A 21,535-nucleotide genomic window follows, 5' to 3' on the forward strand; every position below is an offset into this window, starting at 1 on the left:
GCCGTAGGGCCTGTCAGCCCCAGGTGGGCTTGTGTTCCAGTGCCGTTTGCTTCATTTCCAGGGAAGAAGGCTCGGACTTTCGACCTCGAAGCCATGTTTGAGCAAACGAGAAGAACTGCAGTGGAGAGGAGCAGAAAAGTCTTGGGTAAGAACTGCGAGCGTAGTTTGGACTTGCATTTTAAAACATCTTTTAATTTGCGCTCCCTCAGGGAGGTGTTTGAAGTGTCTCGAAGTGGTTGTGTAGAAAATAAAACAGAAACGCAGTTTTGTTCGGGGAAGGCAGCCCCGAACAGCTTGGGTCTCGATGAACAGTAATTAATTTGCTGATGCTGTCTGAGGCTGTTAGAGCAGTGTGCATGTGTAAGGCTCCTGTTAGGTATAGCTTGCAGATACAGGAAGAATACACAAACTCTTTCCTTTCTTCCTTTATTTAGCTCTGTATTTATTTTGGAAGAGAAATTGGTACAGACAGCTTTAATCTAGAGACAGCAGAAGTGAGGCAGCAGAGTCGTGAAAAAGAAATGTGTGTCTTAGACCACGGAGCAAGGCGGTATAGCAGCCCACAAATATATTGCTGTTTTCTGCTGTGCTAGGAGTGGGCACTTTTTGGGGGTATTGTTTTGTGAGAGATGGAGAAAATTGTATAGTTTGCTGCCTGTAATCAAGCGAATGTCAGTTCAGGCAAGGTCTCTGAGAACAGTCATGCATGTTCTACAAATCCCTTTGCCAGCCCAGTTATTCATGCTTTCTTCTTCCTCTTGGCCAGTTTTTGGAGCATGGATGCCTTTTGTTTTATTGTGATACCGTGTTTTTTATTGCTCTGATTGTATACAGAACCAGATCATACCTCTTTAGGGGCTCACTGACTTTTTGGACTTTAAGGCACTCTGAAATTCAGATATAGAAAGGATTCAAAAATAAAAAATAAATTTCAGACTGGTGTTTTTTGTTTGTTTGTTTGGTTTTTTTTGTGGGTTTTTTTTTTTTTTTTTTTTTTTTTTTGGCGTGGCTGACTCTAAATACAACAGTGTATGTCCATGTTGGAAGCCTTTTTATGTTTGATACTTGTTCAGGTTGAGCTACCTTTTGTTATGAGGAATTGTTTGTTTACATAATATTTTTGTTTAGTAGGGAAATTCAGTAAGTGATTGCAAAAATACAATGTTTTTAAGTCAAGATATCTTGACCTGCATCTTGAGTATGTCCTCTCCCTTACCCTGCAGCAGACCACATCCCAGCCCACCCCCAGGTTTCTAGGCTTATACCCATAAAAAAAACACACGGCATTTTGTTGTTTATAAAATAGATAATTTTTGCAAAAAATCACAGTCTTTAACTTAGAAGCTGTTTAACTTAGAAGCAAATTTTAGTATTGAGTCTATAGCAATCAAGAATATGTATGAGTTGTGGGGGGTTGGCTTAATTTGAGCACTTATTTTCAATTTTTTTGAGATACACTTCCACTTTTTATCTTTTTGGAATGACCGTGATAACTTTTGGATATGTCTCCCCTACTACCTGATTTGTGGAACTGAGATCAAAATATGTTTCCTGGTTCTGTATCTTGCAGCTGTTTGTGTTTTTCTTCAGTGGGAAGTGTTTCCTAGCTTTGCTGAAAAAATGTTTTTCTTTTTTTATATCTAACAGAGAGCAAAATAGAACACAACATTTGTTACTTAATATGAGATGGAAGGTTTTGTTTGCTTTGATTTTATTGCAGTGTTTCATAAGGATTCTTTTTCAGGGAGTTAAGAAATAATGAACTACTAATATAAGCAGCGCTTTGTGTGCTTAAATTATTTAAAATTTACCTATTTACACATCTGTATACTTTAAGTGCACTAATTTATTTCCCTGTGCTTTTATCTAAAATGATCATACTGTTTTATTATGTTGAAAATAATTGAAATATCAAAATCCTTGTATGATCAACTTATGTTTGATATCATGTACCAATGACCAACTGGGAGGTGTTTATGTTGTCCTTTTGATGTTTTGTTGAGTGATCATTGCATTAGCAATGGAAATTTAATATATATGAAAATGTATCTTGAATCCGTTAATTTCTGTTACCTTTTCAAGTATTTATCTAGGTCTGAAAAGGAAAAAAGCTTTCTTACTGTCATTAGCAAGCCAGTAATTTTAATATTTGTAAAAGGCTTGATTATTTTTGTGATCTCCCTATTCAGAGGCCCGTGAAAGAGAAAAGGAAGACCAGACTGAAAAGGAGTTTAGAATTCCATGCACTGCTTCATCCGTTTCAGCATCCAGTGCAACAGGACCTGGGCCTACATTAACTGGAAGGTACTTAGATGTGATGGGAGATTCCATGCAGCAGCTTTCTTATCTGAGGAGGGTATTGGCTTGTTTTGATAACATGAGTATCATTTAGTTTGTGTGACTATGTCTTGTTATCTTAAGCAATTCAGTGGGAATACTGATTTTAAACTTTAAAAAATAATTCTTTCTTAAAGATATATGAATATCTGCAAATATTGATGTTATTTATATTTAATAGGCAATTTTGTTGCTTCCTCCTTGATCGTGTTCTGCGTACTTTTTTAAAAATAAGAATAATGTTGTTATCCATGTATTTTTTGAAAATACTAGGGCAAATACAATGGCACATGTGATGACTTTATTAGCAGCTATTGTGCCCACCTGTATGCAGAGCATTCTTGTTCACGCCTTATGAAAAAGAAGGCAAAGTAGATGGACAGGCCCTGTATGCAGATTTTATTGAGTAATGGTGAGGTAGAGGAAGCTTTTTTTTGACTTCAGTTTGAAATTTATTCTTAAACTTTTGTCTATTAGTAACAAGCAGTAGATGCTATGGATTTTGCAGTTTAAATTCTGAAATTCTGGGAAATCAGAAGTAGCTGAGGGAAATGGAGACCACATAACTCCATCATGTGGCAGGGCTGGCAGGCATGAATGTGTTGTACATTTTTAGATATCATACTGTATCTATGGAAGTATAACAACCCATACAAGACTTTAGTAGATCTTTATATATGCATATTAAGGGCTGATGTGTGGTAGGTTATTATAGACAAATTTGTAGAGTTTCAGACTGAACAAATGTTTTTTTAGAACATTTTGGTTTTGCCTGTTGGTCTTTGGAAAACCTGGGCACTCTCACTAAAATACTTGATTGTACAATGTACTACTACGTTGTGTATCCTATTTATGTCTTGTGCTCAAGAAAGAATATTTTGTACTTCCATTTGCTTCTGATGATCTTATATACCGATTTGATGGCATAATGAAAGATGACAAGAATTTAAATACAACATAGTTGTGTATTGTAGATGGGTGACTTCAACATACATAAGCAATCCAACCAAGTTATAAAGTGGAGAGGGGTCAGGCAATACAGAGGCTTTTCATAATTATCTCATTCTTCTAATTGATTTGACAAGAGCGATCTCCTGGGACTTAATATAAAGGAAGATAACAAATAGGTTTCAGTATGCTGAGTTTTTAGGTAGGCTCTGTAACTTACCAGAGTCCTGTTCATAGTAAATTTTCTTTGTTTTTCTTTTTGTTTTTAGTAAGCGTTAAGAAGGAAGGGCTTAACAGGAAAAGCTGTCCTGAAAGTTTTATATTTCCATGTAAAAAGGATGCGTAGCTTAGTTCTTAAAAGTAAAGCCATGAAACTAGAAAGACATACTGTTGTGACTCAGTCTTAATTCAGAGGAACAATCCTGCAGCTGGGAAATATAGGATTTTCTAGTTCTTTTTATACCAAAGATTTTAGTTACTGTATATTGATCTAATATGCATAGCAACTTTTATTCTCTGATAATGGCAACACTTTACTGAATTTTAAATTTTTAAAATTTAAAATTTTATAGAGTAGCCCTTAATGCTAATTTTAAGAGTAGCCTTTATGCTAATTTTTCAGTTGTTTAAAAGTCACTCCAAAAATTATCAGAGCATAAATTGTGGGAGTAAAATTATCAGAGTAGCCCTTATGCTAATTTTTTTGTTTTTTAAAAGTCACTCCAAAATGATGTGAAATACACCTAATGATTATTTTTTCTCTTGAGCTATTTTGCGGTAGAGAAATGTTTACAATAGCTATGGTACATAATTTATGCATAAATATAATTACACCTTGTGAAGTGAAAGAATCTGTTAGTATATGAGGAGGAAAAACCTGAGAAAATTGAGTGGTGTGCAGAAAATGAACACATGGGGGGGATATGGTCACATACTTGGACAACGCTCAGAATGTTTTTTGTTATTGCTCTTCTCAGTGTGCCATCCATGCTCTTATTACAGTTTTTTTTTTCCTCTTACAGTTTGTTTCACTTACTGAGGAGGTAATGAGGGAAAGCAAAAACAAAATTCCTTACACTTTTCTGAATCCTGGGAAAGGGGCTGGCAAAATGGTTCTTCTTAATTTATAGCTCCAGGTAGACTAAGATTGTAAGACTGTAAGTTGAGGGAAACGCCACTTGCTTTGTCCTTTCTGCCAGCACCGCTCCCAGCTACTGTCAAAAAGGTAGATGGGCATTTGGTCTGTCTGCATTGGTGTGTTCTTATGTTTGACTTTATTCCAATCAGGACAGAGGATACCTGTAGCTGTTGCTGGAGTATTTGGCTTTCCCTGCTGTGATTGGAGTGTGGTGAAAAATTGCACTGCAGCTCTGGCCACGTCACATGCAGAATGCCAGTACTGCCACTCAGAATACTGAAATGTTTGATTTGATCAATTTCCATCCCAGCAAATGAGAGAATTATAAAGGAAATTAGGAAGAAAGGTGTATACTGTTCTTGTGTGTCTGTATAAAGATCTGAACATTTAGGACTCAAGGATTGGCATGTCTTCCTTGAATCATTATGTTGTATATATCCTTCTCACTGGCACAGTTTCTATTTATTTTCATTCCAAAACTAATTAGTTTGGCTTTTGGGGTGTTAGGAAAATTAATCCATAAAGATCAGAGTAAAATCCACCTGGCATCTCTGGAAGGGGCATAAGGCCTCCTACCCCTGGCAAGTTTCTTTGTAACTCTGATACTGGTTTTAGCACAAATCAAACAACCTTCAATAGCTCGCTTAGCAGGAGTAAAAAGACCCACATAAAAAGCAACATACATCTTTTTTTTGTAAGGCCAGAGCATCCACTGCTTACCATCCCTTGTAAACCAATTATCTCCTCTTTCCTCTACTCCACTCTTTTTAATTATCTCAAGTACCTCTGGTGGAAAATACAGTTTCTCTGGCAGTGGTGCAGTTACTAGGAGCAAAAGGAGGATTGTAGAGATTGTTGGCAACAATGCAGTTTTCCGAGCTTCTTCATTAGCCAGTCGGTTTCCTGTTACTTCCTCCAAGCACCCTGCCTGGTGCCCCTTGTTGTATATTATTCCTAACTTTTTTGGTAAATTTACCACCTCCAATAGGCAAGAGATTAGGCTCTCATGAGCTAACATCTTTCCCCTGCAGGTTAATAAAGCTCTTTCTTCCTATAGTTTACTCAAATGCATGTTATCACCCCATATGCATACTTATAATCAGTAAAAACATTCACTGTCTTGTCCCGGTGTAATTCACAGGCTCCCAGGAGGGCATATAATTCCGCTGTCTGAGCTGCTGAGCTGACCAGGTGGGCGGCAACCTCTTCCCTTCCTTTAATTGCTTTCCATTCTCAATAGACTATTCTGTAAATAGTTTCCCTTCTATCACCCTTGAAGACCCATCAATAAACACATTTTCTCACTCAGGCCAGGTAGTACCTCGCAAATCTTCCCTAACCGTGGTTGGAGATCGATCACCTGAATACAGTCCTGGGTTTCTTCCTGGCCCCTCTCCAGGGCCGTTCAAACAGGAGGCTGGGTAGAACCCTTCCCCATTTATAAATTCTAAATCCTCCTGTTCCATTAAACAAGATTCATACTGTGATAACTGAGTGCTGGTCATCCACTTAGAGGCGCTTTCAGTTAACAAAGCTTTAATCTGTTGCAGTTATTATAGGTAAAAATTAATCCAGCCAAATTAAAATATAAAAATAAATTTTATTTAGTGATCAAATTCTATCTGAGCCAGCCACAAAAGAAAGGACAGTGCTGAGCCCTGAGCCCGAGATCGGCGCTGGGTGAGACACAGGTATGACCACTACAGCAGAGGGTCCCCTATGTTTTCACGCCGACTGTCCTGCATGAGCTATTTTTATACTGTTTTTTTGCCCAAGGCTGGGTTTTCCGTGATCAGCCTTTTCTTCCTATTCAAAGTCCCAAATATTCATAGAGTCTCTTTTCTCTGTGCTGAGTTGAACAAACCAACAAGCAGAGCGATGTACATCCTTGATGGAGTTATGGGAACCCGCATTGAGATGTATCTTTTTGGTGGTTCCAGTGGTTCTCAGTCTTGAGTAGTTGTTGTAGATCACCGCCTGGGAGTTCCTAGATCATGACCCATCTCGAGAATGGCTGTGTATATTAACTTGTAAATTAAGTCTTATCAGGTGTAGTTTAGACTTATGTGGAGCAATCCTGTAGCCCTGGCTTGTATGCCTTGTGCCAATAATTTCAATAATATGAAACATTTCATACATGACGTTCTATAGGCAGGAATTATCGGTATTACACAAAAGTGAAACTTCAACAACCAGACACCCTCCCCTTGTCAGTTTTCAGGCCTCAGCCAGCATCAGGGCTGTGGCTGCACGGTTCTGCAGACAATGGGACCAGCCTCTGGCCACTGGTTCTAACAATTTTGAAAAATGAGCAACAGGCCGCCTTGTTCCTCCATGCTTTTGCACGAAAATTCCTTTAGCACAATCCTGTGTAACATCCACATGTAGGTCAGATTCCTTTTCTGAGTCTGAAGGAGCTAAAAGACTGGGGCCTTAACTGTTATGAAAATTAATCCACAATCAGAGGTTCTTGTGCAAAAAAGAGACAGAGGAGACATGTTACTTTATCTAAATAAAGGGAGAGGCCATGGGGCATTCCCCTGGGGTCTCTTGAATTTTTGGAGGACGCGGCCTCCTTTTTGTCCTAATTTCCCGTCTGCATTTCCATTCTCTCTTTCCCCATTGGCTGAGCTACTTGAGAGGTGCAGACTTCCCGATATGCCTGATACCAGAGATCTCCCTCTAATGTATAACCCTCCCTTTTAATTTTTAATTCTTATCTTTTAATTCTAATTTAGGGTTTTCCCCCATTGTTTCTTTGATATTTCAATGTCTAATTTAGTTTATCAACAGCCCTAAACCTTATTTGTAAAAGCAAATATCTTTTTCCATTCGTCAATCAGTGGAATCCTTCCCATTATTTCTTTTATCTCTCAGTGTTACTTTTATCTACCAGCAGATCCCCAGCTTATTTGTAAAGAGAAATCTACTATTCCTATCGGGGTGAAAAGATGTGTTGTTTGCTGGTGTAGGAATGCATATCAACTTTCAAAATGCAACTCTTTTGCATATAGTATTATGAAATTAGTTTTGAGGGTAGTTTACTTGAAAAACTTTGAAGATCCCAATCTGTGCCTCACATGCTATAAAACCTTCCCTTTGGTAAAAGGATATTGATTGCCCCATTATTATAGAGTAAGAGAAGCTCTTCGTATTTGTGTTGGATTTGTTAGGTAGTCATATTCTGATCTAGGTCTTTAAATTAGACAAGCTATCAGGCATACAAACCTTGCTCTTCGCTCTAACGTCTGAGGATCTAAGTCATGTTTATTCTCTTCCTGATACACAGTTTCAATTCCTTATCCTTAGGAAAAGTGTTTTCCTATGCAACTTAGTACCTGCTTGTACCGCTGGTTCTGGAGGCAAAGCAGGGTAGCACTCTCTGTCACAATTACATGGGGCAGAACCAATTTTTTTATTCTTTCATTGTGTTCCTAATCTTTTGTGATTTTTATTATAGTCTTAAAGTGATAACCTCAACTTAAAAAAAAACCCAAAAAAAGAATACCACTATTGTTTAACAAAGAAACAGGAAAAGAAGACTATTTTTTTCAGCCTGCTCACTTAAAAATTCTGAAAATATAAGCTCCCGAACGAAGTTTTGAACGTTGGGCTTCTCTCTCTTAATAGACCTTCTGCCCGTTCGAGTGCTGTGGCTCAGGAACTGCCAGTAGAGGGAGCGCGGCTATTTTAAATGAACTGCATGAACATTGACACAACTCAGCTCTTCAGAAACTTCCTTATGACAAAAAAATGTGTTTGCACAACCAATTTGAGCAACAGCAGAATGGTCATTTAATGTAACTTTTGAAACACTTGAGTGTTTCAAAAGATGATGGTGGGCCTACACTCTGGTAATGAAAGTTAGTGTGCATTTTGCTGCTTATTTTGGTGTCTACTGATTTACAATAGTGCTCAACATCTTTTAGCTGAAAATCACAGTGGAAGTGACAATGTTCTTCAAATAGTAATGTTTTAAATTTTCCTTGCAGAGAGGCAGCATGTAGTGAAGGTGAGGACAACTCAAATGAAGCGTTCAGTGGTCCTTCTATGCAATCCCAGAGTTCTGCTAAAGGTCCAGCTGAGGATACTGATGATGATGATGATGAAGAATTCATTGGGCCACCACTTCCCCCTGGGTTCAAAGACAGTGATGACGACAATGACAATGATGATACAGAAGAGGAAGATAATGTAAGTAGTTTGTTCCTCTTTAATGTTTTAATCATTTGAGTGGGCTCTGATTTGTATGTGGACCATTCCTTTTTGATAGAATTCCCAGGTGATGTATTACTTGTTCAAAATGCAGGTTTTCTGTGTTTCTTGCAGTTTTTCTGTTTTTCTAATGATAATTCATCAAATGCAAATAATTTTTTTCATTTAAAAATATCAAGATTTAAAACAAAAATACCCACATGAGTCTCAAGGGTAATTCAACACATCAATTAGTGTATGTTGTTTATTTTTTTGTTTTCATGTTAGGAAAGAACTAGATAAATAAATATTTAATATGGCTGTTTTAAATGGTTTATTTCCCAAAGCGTATTTTGAATATTGTATGAGAAAGAGGAGGCAGAGGTGGGTTTGAATCTAGGGAAAGCAATTGTACCAAAACTGTTCTTAGGAAATTAAGTCTGGTAACTGGGGACTTGTTGGTTGGTTTTCTGTATTTGTGTTTATTTTGAATTGTTTTTTTTTTAAATAAGTGCCAGACCTGTTTCTTGTTAAGAATACAGAATTTTCTATCTACGTTGAAACCAAGAGGCTCCCTAACAGCCTAACTTTGGTGTCACAGATGTTCAGTTAACTAGCTTTCCTCTATTTAGTTTAAAGGCATGTGGATCTAGCACTTGCTGGTGTGGCTTAGTGATTTAAGGGTTACAGTGGTAGTGCTGGATTGGACCAAATGATCTTTAAGCTCTCTTCCAACCTAGATTATTTGATGATTCTGTGGAAAGATTAATGATTTGGTGTTTGTTTTTCAAAACTGCCTGGGTTTTGTGTGATGGTTTTAATGTGTAACAACAATGGTAGAAGTCCTGTGAAAACACCCTCACTTATTGCTGTATTGAACCGTCTGGTAACTGAAAAAGACCTGTATGTCCTGTTACACAAATGTAAACCAAACTAAAACCCCCTGAACTTCTAGGTGTCCCAAGACTTTTCTTTTGACTTTTTTTTTGCTTTTACTGGGGATTCAGTTTGTTTGTTCTTTTTCTATAACATCTCTTACCTTGCATGTTTTGAACTTGCATTTTAAAGTTTAGAGAACTTTTTTGAACTTCTTAAACCATTACATAACTCATTTTTAAAGTGAGTCTAAACTTATGTGGTGACAAAGTTTTCTCTTTCGTTTTTTGTTTAAGTGATGGTAAATTTTGGTGTCCTGGGTATTTATATCCTTTGTCTGATCACTTGATTCACTGATGCCTGATTTCTATAATTACCAGATTGTACATTTTAGTCCCATATCTCTTGTGATTGTATCTGTACCCCTCAGATGAGTTGTTCTGTTTCAGGGAGCCACGAAGATATAAATCTGTAATTTTCTTTGAGAATGGCATAAACCCTAAGTTAGGAATTCCCTTAACTTCTAGCTGTTGGGGCACTGTGGAGTCAGTCTCTGTTCCTGAGGGCATCATTAGACTCAGTGGGTTTTGGTTGCAGTGGGTCGCATTATATTAAAATCACTGTTTCTTTGCTGCCAACTTCTCCCAAGGCAAAACAATTTGCAGAAACAGCTGACTTCACTTTAGCCTGTCTTTCTCAGTAGTCACTGTGCTGATTGGCCGTTTCAATTTCTAACAAGATATTGGTGTTTATTTTTTATTCATACATATTTGAGTAATCAAATGAACAAACAAACTGAATCTGCAGTAAAAACAACCAAAAAAATTATGTCAAAAGTAAAGTCTTGGGACACCTGCAACTGGCTTGATGAAGCAAAGTTACTGGTGACCAGAGTTAAAAGATCCTAATGAAAAGTTTCAGACAGAAAGGTAACTTACTGTCTGGTGTGATTTAAATTTGTCTGAACTTAAGACAATAGTTACAAAACAGTCTAGAAGAGATTTGGTTGAGAATAAGCAGAGCAGCAGAAATATGAGACTTGTGGGTTTTCAGTCTAAACAGTTAATTTATAACTGGGGAGATTTTGTGTCAGTGTGAATGCCAGAGGCCTTTGGGGTCTAGAGCCTTCCCTTACTGCTGCTCATGAACTCAGTTATTTTCTTTCCTGTGAAGGGAATCAGGAAGCAGCTGTGCTTTTCTGGTTTCCTGTTGATCGATTGGTGATCACAGTATGGTCTTGTGAGCCCCAAGGAAGGCAGGCGTTGCAGTTATGAGAACTCTGTGATTCCTTTCTTTTGCTTGTATATAGCCTGTGGTTGGTATGCATGGGTGCAGAATTGAGACAGGAGAAACTGAAAGCTGAATATTTTTTTCCCAGATGTAGTGTGAGATTCTCTCTTTTATTATCATATTTTGCTGCTGAAATAATTTCTTGAAAACTCAAGTATCTGTGGTTTTGATCCTGGAGGAATAAAATTTTTCTTTAGTAGTTCTAGGTGTTGCAGTATATGATTTGTAATCTGAAGTCTTCTGAATTTTGTATAACAGATAAAATACACCAAAATACTGCCTTCAGCCTGACATTTTCCCACTGTCTCTCAAGCCTGACTTTAGATGTGGGGCTTTTTTTTTTTGCTATTCCTAGTTCAGTTGTTTTTGCTTTCTTATGACAGACTGTCAGTAGAGACATTTGTCAGATTGGGCTTGCTATGAGGCAGACAACTTTTGAGTCCAGAGTTGGCCAGGACTGCTCAGCTTACACAAGTTGTTTTACTGGATAGGCATTAAGCTGTTAATTGCTCAATGTTTTGAATTGGCACTGGTATTTTTTGAGTATTATGCATTTTTATAATTTGCATAAATCAGCTGTGATGCAAACAAACACAACTTTTTAATAGAGCCTTAGATATTGTATTAAATGTGTGACTTGTGACTTGAGGTATTTTTTCCCCAAATTGATATAAATTCATTTGATATATGCAAGTCTTTGTAGTGCAGTCTTAAAGGATTTTTCTGTGTTTCTTTAATCTGTGTTGATATTGATGATTAGTTACATTTAACAAATAAATATTTAGATTAAATGGCTTACTAATTTAATATCATTCACTTCCATTTGTGTCAAAAGTGATGACACGTAACAAACCACAATATGCTTGTGAGTATTTATCCAAATGCATTACAATGCTTGTTTTGTAGTAGTGTAAGGAATAGTGCTCTATCAAGTACATTTTAAGGATAATAGGTAGATGTGGTATTAATTCCCTCTGATACTTTCCTCTTGGTTTAGTATCCTGTTTTATATAAAAGACTTGCATTAATTTGGGGAGTGAGGAAAATTAAAGCTGGCTATTTGAGAAGTGTTCAGCGCTTCTTTTCTGTAGTGCCTTCTAATGGTGTAAAAACCTGGTGGGATTTGTCAAGTGTCCATTTTTCACATGGTCGTAAGCTAAGAGGAGGAGGGAAGAAGCAGAGCATCTTCTGTAGTGTGAAGTTTTTCAGGGTTGATTTCTAGGAAATGTCAGGAAAATGTTTAAAATATAAACCAGCTTATTTTGCAAGAGCGCAAATGGATAATTAGGGAATATTGCATGTGGTAAATTTTGGATTGGAAAATACAGTAGAGGCTTGGCTAGCTTTTTTTCCCTGGTGAAATGCACTGGGAGTCTGTCTGATATCTGTGCACTCAAAACCTGTCTGAAGAGGGACAAAGATTACCAAGAGCGATTGTGTCAGGATTGGTACGTAGACAGATTTAAATTTAGGACAGAAACATTTTTCCAGGGAATGGATTACATGTATTACAAGACTTTAGTAATAAAGTGTGTATTTTGTCAATTCTCTCTTCTCAATGTCATTAGAAAATGTGCTAAGATCTTTAACAAAACTTAATGTAGTGTTAGCATCTTGTGACACTTTTTCTGGCTTGAGGCAACAGGTAAAGAGGATTGTTAAAGAATTTGTCAGATGTGTTTGCAAGGATTTACCTTCTATTTGAAGGTGAGTAACAGTTCATTCTCCGTTGGAACAGAGAAGGTTTCTCCCTGCAGCACCAAAGGGATAACTAATCATGTTGTAATTATGTCCCTGAAACAAGTACAGCCTTGGGCCTCTTCACAGCCCAAGGCTGTACTCTGATTTGGCCTGTCTCCAAAATGATAGCACAGCTGTATTTCAAGTTTTGGAATTATTTAGAGATATTTAAAATTTTTTTTCAGAAGTTTAACAGGACATACCAGTAATACTTGTTCAGAATGGAAGGCAGCAGTTTCCTGCTGATTTAGATGGAGAATTTAAGTAGACTGTAATTGCTCCAATTAGAATTTGGCTATGGTACCAGACTAAAAATCGTAGTGTTGTAAAAATAAATAAATGTTATGGGAATTTTTAGTCAGGATCCTAAGGATTTGTAAGATTTAGACTGAGAACTGTCTGTTGTGTAACTGCTGAATCTTATTTACCCAGTCATGTTTCATCTTGTCTAAAGAGAAAAAAGTATAGTAAGCTAAACAAAGCAATTTTTGTATGCAACAGAGACAGAAAAGTGTGGTTTTGAGGGTGAGGGGCAATATCTTTTAAATATTTCTAGTTTTTGAGAAAAAAATTAGGTAGCAGTTAACCACTGCTTTCAATTTGCTTGTGTGTTACCTTCCTATATAAACATGAAGCAAATGTTTATTTCATATATGTGCGTGATATGTTCTTAAGTCTTAACAATGAAAATGAGGTAAATGTATTTTATTTATATTGAACTTGGTACAAGTTGTGGCATTTTTCTAAGGATCATTGATGTGGTGCAAAGATTGAGAAAGATTGTATCCAAAGTGAGTTAAAAAGGATTTGCAAACTTCACAAAAATTAGAAGAAAACAGAATAATTGGTCTCTGTCTTCCAGTGTGAGAGAATCAAACAGAAGCTATAAAGAAAGAAATACTCAATGTACAAAACAGAGATCTTTTTATGGAGAGGAAGCCAACAAGGTTTCCTTAGGGAATGTTGGTCTTCGATAAAGAGGCATGGAGTATTTGTTCATCACCTCTTCAACCAAGTGTCCCACACTTGATTACCTTTTGTTCCTAGAGTGTACTTGCAAGGTCTCCATTGCTTGATTCTGTTCAATTTAGTAAGGCCACACCTTCTCTGCTGTATATCACACCATGCTTTTTGGTGGATTATATGGATTTTAATTGATTTGTAATATGACAGAATAGGAAAGGTTTTAGAATGTTTCCCTTACAGATAGGTACTTAGGGTCCTGTGAGTTTGTTTCTGGAAATATTTTGTGAGAAAATTAAGAGGCATATATTTGTTGACTATGAGTTGCTTCAAAGTTAGAGAGAGGTGATTTTACCAGTCTTAAGTAAAATGTGATACAGAACATAATTAGAGTTTTTACTGCCCTTTGTAACAAAGTTCAGAGATCTTCTTATGTCCTGTTTCTACTTTTTATCAGCTCTTTTAAAGACTCTTTACCAGGTCAGCTTTAGCAGGTGTAGCCTGTAGAAAGCCTTCTTTAGGAGCTGCTGGTACCATTTCTGTGTTTGAAGAGGGAGCTGTTAAGACCGATGCAAGGTGTTCTTCATCCCAAGGCCAGATATATGGTGGCTGTAAACCTTCCGCAGTTAAAACATGGGATCTTCATGCTCATCCCTCCGAGATCCTTGATTTCTTTATAGCGACATGATTTTGTGGAAGCTAATGCCCTCTACTGTGCTTGGAGGGATAATAGACTTCTAGATTTTTTTTTCTGCCAAGTATGTTTAAGGCATGTATAATCTTGGGGCTGTACAATTCTGTGACCTACCTCTTAATGAAAAAAAAAGTCTTTGTAAACACATACCCTGCATGCTTATCTCGGTCATAAGAACTGTACTTTTGATACAGTATTATTTAACAAGAATGGGTAGTTGCAATGGTACATGCAATGATAAATGCAACACACTGTGAACATTGGTACATGCAATGGTATACGAATGTTCTGTCCTGAACAACTTCTAGTAGAAGTTGAGATATTTGGAAGTGAAGATACTGAAATTAAGTTATTCTTTGAAAGCCAAAACCACAGTCAAAACGAAGCGGTGACTGCCTCTTTATATAATGCTTGATGCAGTTTTTGGCCATTGCAACAAATTTCCTATATACTTTTAAAAAGGAGCACAAATAACATGTTGTTTCTATCACTGTTAAAATATATAAAATCTTTTTAAATTTGACCAGGGAACTAACAGCAATGGTCACACTATGTTCAACCTTGGCATCACTATAGAAAACACAAATTGAAGATAACAGGTTTGCTCTTTATTTGGTATGTGAGTGTTATCTTTTTGAAAAGTTGTTTGTGCTCTAAACAGAATAATGAGAAATACAGGTACAGAGTACTCTTGCTTGAATCAAGAGGAAAATGAAGTAGATGATAACAAGTATTTGAAATATTTATGGTGGGGATGAATAAATAATTTAAAAGGATTGGATTTGAAGGGAGAGTGTAAGTGACATGCAGTTACACTTCCTCTCCAGAGCAAGTCTTCACAGATTTTTGATGAAGAAATGATTTATATTAAACTGCTGGAACTGCAGACTGCTCCAGTGAAATCCTTGGAGAGCAGTTTTGTTGACTCTAGGAATGTCTGCTGTTTGTTTAAAAGACGACTTTGGATTTTTATGAAGATGAGACTACCACACATATAGTTTTACAACTGCTGCAATGGCATCTCTTATTTGCAGGTGAGCACTTAGCAGTATACAGGGACTACACGTACTTGATGCTAACAGTATCCAGATCGCACAAAAATCACACTGAACTTCCTTCCTTTACTCCTGCTTCTCCTTTTATTTGTATTTTAAAGCCTAATAAAATGATTTTCAAATTCTTAGAATCTTGGATAGTATTTTGTTGCACTACCTTGTGTACTGTACTTGAATGTTTATTTGACATACCATTGTAAGTAAAGATTACTAAATATTCAAATAACCAAATATGGAAGGAAGAAAGACTTTTGATTTGGATTATTTAGGTGTGTGGGATTAATTTTAGTGAGCATTCTCATGTGGTGAAACACAAGGGCATAAATAAGGGTTGAACTCAGTCAGTCATGGTGACCTTTTGCAGTACAGAGGCCCCTTAGGTCATCTTTCATATAATAATGAGTATGAACCATGTCATGGTTTGGGAATGGTATTCCCCAATTTAGTAGTCCCATTAAAAAGAAGACCATGAGCTGCTCCTCTCCCTCCCTCTGGTGGGAGACACAAAGAGCATAGATCATGGATTTAGTTAAGAACAATTTACAATGGATATGAAAGCAAAGAGTAACAGTATTAATAAAGAATATTAATAACCAAAGTGTGCAAAGAGGGCGATTCACGTGGAAAATGGTCTCCACACCTGGGACAGTTAAGCGAAGGTGAATGGCTTCTGGTGACTGGAAAAGGAACGCCCTTCTCCTTGGAAGAGTCCCTTTTACCTGGCCTGGGCACCCACATGAGGTGTAACTGAGTAGTATAATGTCTTGTCCATGCCCTGTTATTCTGATCTAGGCTGGAGCCAGGAATTAAATTCTGGAAGAGCTGTAGAAATCAGGATTAGAACTTATTTTTCTACATATGACAAAAACTTCTGTTGTGGAAAAAAATGGCTTTGAAGGGTTAGCTTAGTTAATTAATTCAAGTATCCAGAATGAAAACAGAAGCTAGAATTCTAACTGCTGTTATTTTCATGGAAATGTTAGAAAGTCTGCTTTGTTCTTTTCAGTCAAGTGTTTCACAAATATTGCAAATATAGTAGTATTTGCCCATCACTTACTGTAGGGTGTATATTTCTACAGCAGTTCAGGTGTCAAAAAGAGATGATAACCATTATTAGAGTTGCAATATCCTGTGAATGATGACAAATTTTATATTAATTTCTGCCTCTACTAGCTTTTGTATTAACTGCTCTTTTCCTATTATGTACTACAGGCAAAACATGGGATTTAATACTTTAATTTAAAGAGCAAAACAAAAAATTAAAGAAATCATGTTATACATATAGCCTTTTCCTTTTTTCTCTTGTGTTAAAAATGGAATTGTCAACTTTGGAAGATTAGTTGGAGGATGGAAAAGTTACTTAGGATTTATGCAGCAGTGTAAGTGTTTTTAAACTCAGTAATTTTTAAAGTTTCATGCATTGTCTGGATTTATAAAGGTATCTTTTTCTAACCAGTCTGTTACTTGGGATGTCTTGGAACATGCTGGTCTCTGCAAAGATGGCAGATGTGCATATCAGGCTATGTGTGGCTTCTCTGGGCATCAGTTTGCTTTCAGTTAACCAGATTTGTTAACTTTTTGCAATTCAAATAGTCAGTGTTTGTTTCTTGCAAAACTGATGCCATGAAGTAACTGATCTTGTCTTAAATATATGAATAAAAATATTTCTCTGTGACATTCCTTCTTGAAGTTCATTTGCTACCTTTTCTACTGAGTACCAAAAATGTCAGAAATGGAAATTTGTAAGAAAATTGAAGTAGCTTAATCATCCTCATTGTCTACAAACTGCAGATGCCTGTTTTATCAGATCACTGTGACACAGAGTGCTGAATCATTTTAAGGACAGCCTCTGCTTGGTCTACAGTGTCAAGTTGTGGTCATTATGAGCATTCTGTGCCATTTTAGATGCCTTAAGACCATCTGAAAATAAATTGGTTTTTATCTCCCTATTTTTTTTCTGTAGAAAAATATTAAAATTCTGGAGAAGATGTAAACCCCATCTGGAGAAGATGTACTGCTTCTTTTTCTTTTATGTTACTTGTGTTTTTTTCATACATTTACTTTTCCTCACATATAAAAAAATCTGTCTCATTTGGATCACATGCATGGGTATATAGGCACGTAAGATTAAATGCTGGGTCACACGTAAGAGTGTGGTAATATTTGACTCATTAGAAGTGCATCATCCAAATTTAAATTCAAGAAATAATGATGTAAGAGTAAACTTCACAGTAAATCTCAATAAAAAAATAGTTTAAAAATCCTGACATGGATTTCTTTTCTGTCAATAACTACTTGTTTTAGTAACTTCATTTGTTTTAACTAGGCACTTACTAAATTTCTTTCTCAGAGTCCTTCAGAGTTGTTTATCTGTTCTGTGATTAAATGCTGCCTTATCTAGCATTTTCTTTGGTGAGGACAGCCAGTTGGTTGTGGGCTTCCTGTGGTGCCCTCTAGGGATCAGGCATTCTGTTGATCCCATCTTTCCCATTCCTGCTTGTATCCCTGTCTCTTGTGACTTTCATATTTTTTTCCTCTCTGTAAAGGAACTTATTAAAAGTATTTTTAAAGTAACAAATGTTTATATTTGTGACAGTGCAAGCTTGTGAGTAGTAAAGTTTTTGCATTGGGCAGCTGCACTATTAAAGGCAGATTCTTTCAATTATCTCTAAATTAATGGTGTAAGACTTAGTCCAGTTGCTGTCCATAATTTTTTTTCTTAGGGAAGACAATTGCAATACATTGAGTAGACAGTGAATTTATAAGAAAGCCTCATAGTAGTTTCCTGTGGCTTCTCAAAGCTTTGTTTTCCAGATAAGAAACTGCATTCTGTTTTACAACGAATGGGTAGTAGTAAGATAATTCAATACATCTTCAGCAGAAATCTTGATTCCTCTGAGTAAAATGAATATCCTAGATCTAAATTAGTTACAACAATGCTATTTATTGGGCTATTAGTTTACCTCTTGAGAATCATCTCATTGTGTAGGAATTAATGGAAGCTGCAACTCTGTGTAGTACTTTTAGGGACTATCCTCTGGACTCTACAACCAGGTTTGAGTGGGTGGGAAAATACTACAGAAGCTACCCAAAATGTTATAGGAAAATTTTTGTGTCTAGCTGCATCTTGTGGGTGGGTGTCTGAAAAAGAGTGCATGTTACTCTGAGTAATACTTTAAAGTGTTGAAAATTTCCAAAGTATTGTGAGAAAAAGAAATGAAAAAATTGGTATTGCAGATTCATATTTCCTTTTGGTGGTTATGTGTTTATCAAATCTACTTGCTTTCCAAGTATGGTAAGAAATTTTTTTTTTTTTTTTTTTTTTTTTTTTTGGAGTCAACCTTGGCACTTCTGGTGTGTTCACTTTTTTGGAATATTAGTTAGTGATATATATATATTTAGCATTTTAAACTAAATTTATATATAAATTAAAAATTATTTTTATGCTGTTTTTTCCTCATATGATTACATAACTGCTAAGGTAAGTGGCTCATTTTCAGAACTAAATTGAGCAGGAGAATTTCCCAGTAACTAGAACTTCCCAGAACTTCTTTTGTTTTTGTTTCAAAGCTCCTTGTAGGAATTGATGTTTTTGTAGATAAAGAAAATTAAATCAGGAGTGATTGAGTCACATATAATCTTAATGAAAGATCATTGGTAGTTTAGGGTTTCTGTGTTAGGAAGTTTGTATTGCAGGCCAGGAGCTGATAAGAATCCAAACATGCAGAATGTTTCTATTTGAAATAAGGTGAATAAGTAATATTTAATTTATCTTTAACCTGTAACGATTCATGTTTCATCAAAGAAAAGAAGCCAGCTTTAGAATTTATAAGCAGTTTGAAAATGCTGTGTGGCAGCCCCTGACAATGCACTGCTTGACCTTGCTGTGTGCCATTCTTCTAGCTAAAAAGGCATGCAGGAGGCACACTGACAATAATCTCTCAGCTTGGCACTTCTGCAGTGAGAAGGGCTTACTGTGTAAGCAGGAGGCTTAACATACCATACCTTCTTGTAATTGCAAGTTCTAAGAAGGTCATCTCAGGTCATTCATCCTTTGGGGTGGATGGTTTAAATTGTGTGCAGTTCATATTATAGCTTATTGGTTGAGTTCTTTAAGTGCAAGTTTGTGGACACTATAACAGTAAATATCATTTGGAGCAAATACAGATCCTTATGAAAAATTCCAGTGTGTTAGGCAGAACTCTTCCACTCCCTTTATTGTGCAAAATTTTAATAGTGCAATTTCTATCTGCCCAGTCCCTGTCAGTATTAATAGATACTTCTAAGTCCTTGATATCCACAACCAGCTGCAAAAATCTATTTATATGTATTTGCTCACTCTTTTTAGCTTGTTCCCTCACCTATGGTCCATGCTACTGGAATTGTTTAGTATCATAGTGACTATGAGGATTTCAGAATGCATGAGTAACTTATAGTGGGTTTTAACAATTTTTGTACCTGTTTGTCTCAAAATGATGATTTTGTTTTAAAATCAGGATTCTTTTGCTTTTCCCATTTCCTTAAGTCTGTATTACACTGAAATTCTAGGGGTGAGTGGTTCACAGGTAGGAACAACTTACTCAGTGTCAGGGTTTCTGCATTTTAGAATGTTTTCTCATTTTAATAGATTGTTCTACACAGTCATTTATGAAAGAATTGATTTATGTAGTGAATACTATACTCACTAATTTTACTCACTAAATAAAATGAAGGCAGCTTCTCCCTGTCTGTAGTGGTTTGTCATATCTAATATGAGGAACTTAAAGACAAGGGGTTGCCATCATTCTCTATGCAGAGATCCATTTTTGCTGTCTCAGACTGGATTTTACTTGTGGTAGCTAAGTGAACTAAGAATCCAGAGTATCTGAAATGTATGATATGGAAGGCCAGGTAAATTCTGAAAGCAAAACTGTTAAAAAAACCCCAAAAACTGTTAAAAAAACCAAAAACTGTTCTGTGAACAATACAATGGCATCGAAAAACTCACTGTGAAATGGTTTTGGAAGCATATCTACAGTCCATTTGTGTGGCTCCCAAGAGGCCACACAATGTAAATTGTAAATTCTTAGGAGGCTTGGGAAACAGTCAAGTATGGGACAGCAGTAGGTGTTACATGAGATAGAATTCATTTCAGAACTAAACCATGTCATTTAGTGGATCACACATTCAAGGGGCATGTCAAACATGAGATTTATGTGAAGAATTTGGCCTTACAGAATGAATTCCAGAAAAAGCAGTTAAATTCTGCCCAAGTGCAGCAAACTATGCAAAATTGGGAATCCTTGTTTTGGCTTCCTTATGAGTTGTCTGGAATATGCCCATAACGGGGAATTTGAACAAATATGAGCAAAAAATCTTGGACTGCCTTTGATTCAGATTATTTTATGGGTCATATGTTCCTGCCCACCACTTCAGCTTTTCCTGTGAAAAGCCAGGAAGTGTTTATAAGTTCTCTGCTTCTCTCACGCATGTTTTTGGTGTATTTTGTACTTTAGTTTCTTTTTCAATAGAATAAGCATGTTGAACTTGCTTATTACAGGGGAAGATCTGCTAGAGGATTTTTATAGATAGAGCTTGCTTTTTTAATGGAAACAGTAGTTATGGAATCATGCATTCCCTAGAAACTTCACCAATAAGTCAGCCAGGAGGCATGATGAATCTATTTTCTCAATAACATCAAGACTGCACTTGTAGCATAAACATTATACACACAGCTTATTATTTTTTCCCCCTTATTGTGGGGGATTTTTCATTTGTTTTTACATCCCTGGAGGACAAATGTACGGATAACAACTGAGCCAAGAAGAACTTGGGAATCAAAAGCCTGAAATGACCTAGCAATGTGTGCTTGCAGCCCCAAAAGCCTGGGCTGCATCCAGAGCCCCATGCGCAGCAGGGGAGGGAGGGCATTCTGCCCCTCTGCTCTGCTCTGATGAGTCTCACCTGGAGCACTGCATCCAGCTCTGGGCTCTCAGCATAAAAAAGAAGGACAGGGACCTTTCAGTGTGAGTCCCTGGAAGGGCTGCAAAATTGCTCAGAGGTCTGCAGCACCTCTCGTGATGAAAAGGCTGAGAGAATTGGGACCTCGAGAAGACACTGAGGATGCCTTACTGCAGCCTTCCAGTACCTAAAGGAGCCCCACAAGAAAGATGGAGACAAATGTTTTAGCAGGCTCTGTAGTTATTGAGCAAGGGGTCATGGCACTGAGCTAAAAGAGGGTTGATTTAGCTTAGATACATGTTTTTTACACTGAGGCCTGTAAAACACTTCCTGGAAACAAAATTAAGTCCAGGCTGAACA

The 21,535-nt window shown here is 36.7% G+C and overlaps 1 protein-coding gene across 1 annotated transcript in view; it reads left to right on the top strand.

Annotated features, from left to right (window-relative positions):
* The window catches only part of WDR70 (WD repeat domain 70), a 125,338-nt gene that overhangs the window by 354 nt on the left and 103,449 nt on the right, over positions 1-21,535 (top strand). Inside the window, exons 3-5 of the mRNA XM_002195375.6 lie at positions 62-145; positions 2,190-2,304; positions 8,416-8,617. Coding sequence (XP_002195411.2) covers positions 62-145; positions 2,190-2,304; positions 8,416-8,617 — 401 coding nt within the window. The remainder of the gene's footprint in view (positions 1-61; positions 146-2,189; positions 2,305-8,415; positions 8,618-21,535) is intronic.

This window comes from Taeniopygia guttata, chromosome Z (genome assembly GCF_048771995.1).
Source record: "Taeniopygia guttata chromosome Z, bTaeGut7.mat, whole genome shotgun sequence".
Lineage (NCBI taxonomy): Eukaryota > Metazoa > Chordata > Aves > Passeriformes > Estrildidae > Taeniopygia > Taeniopygia guttata.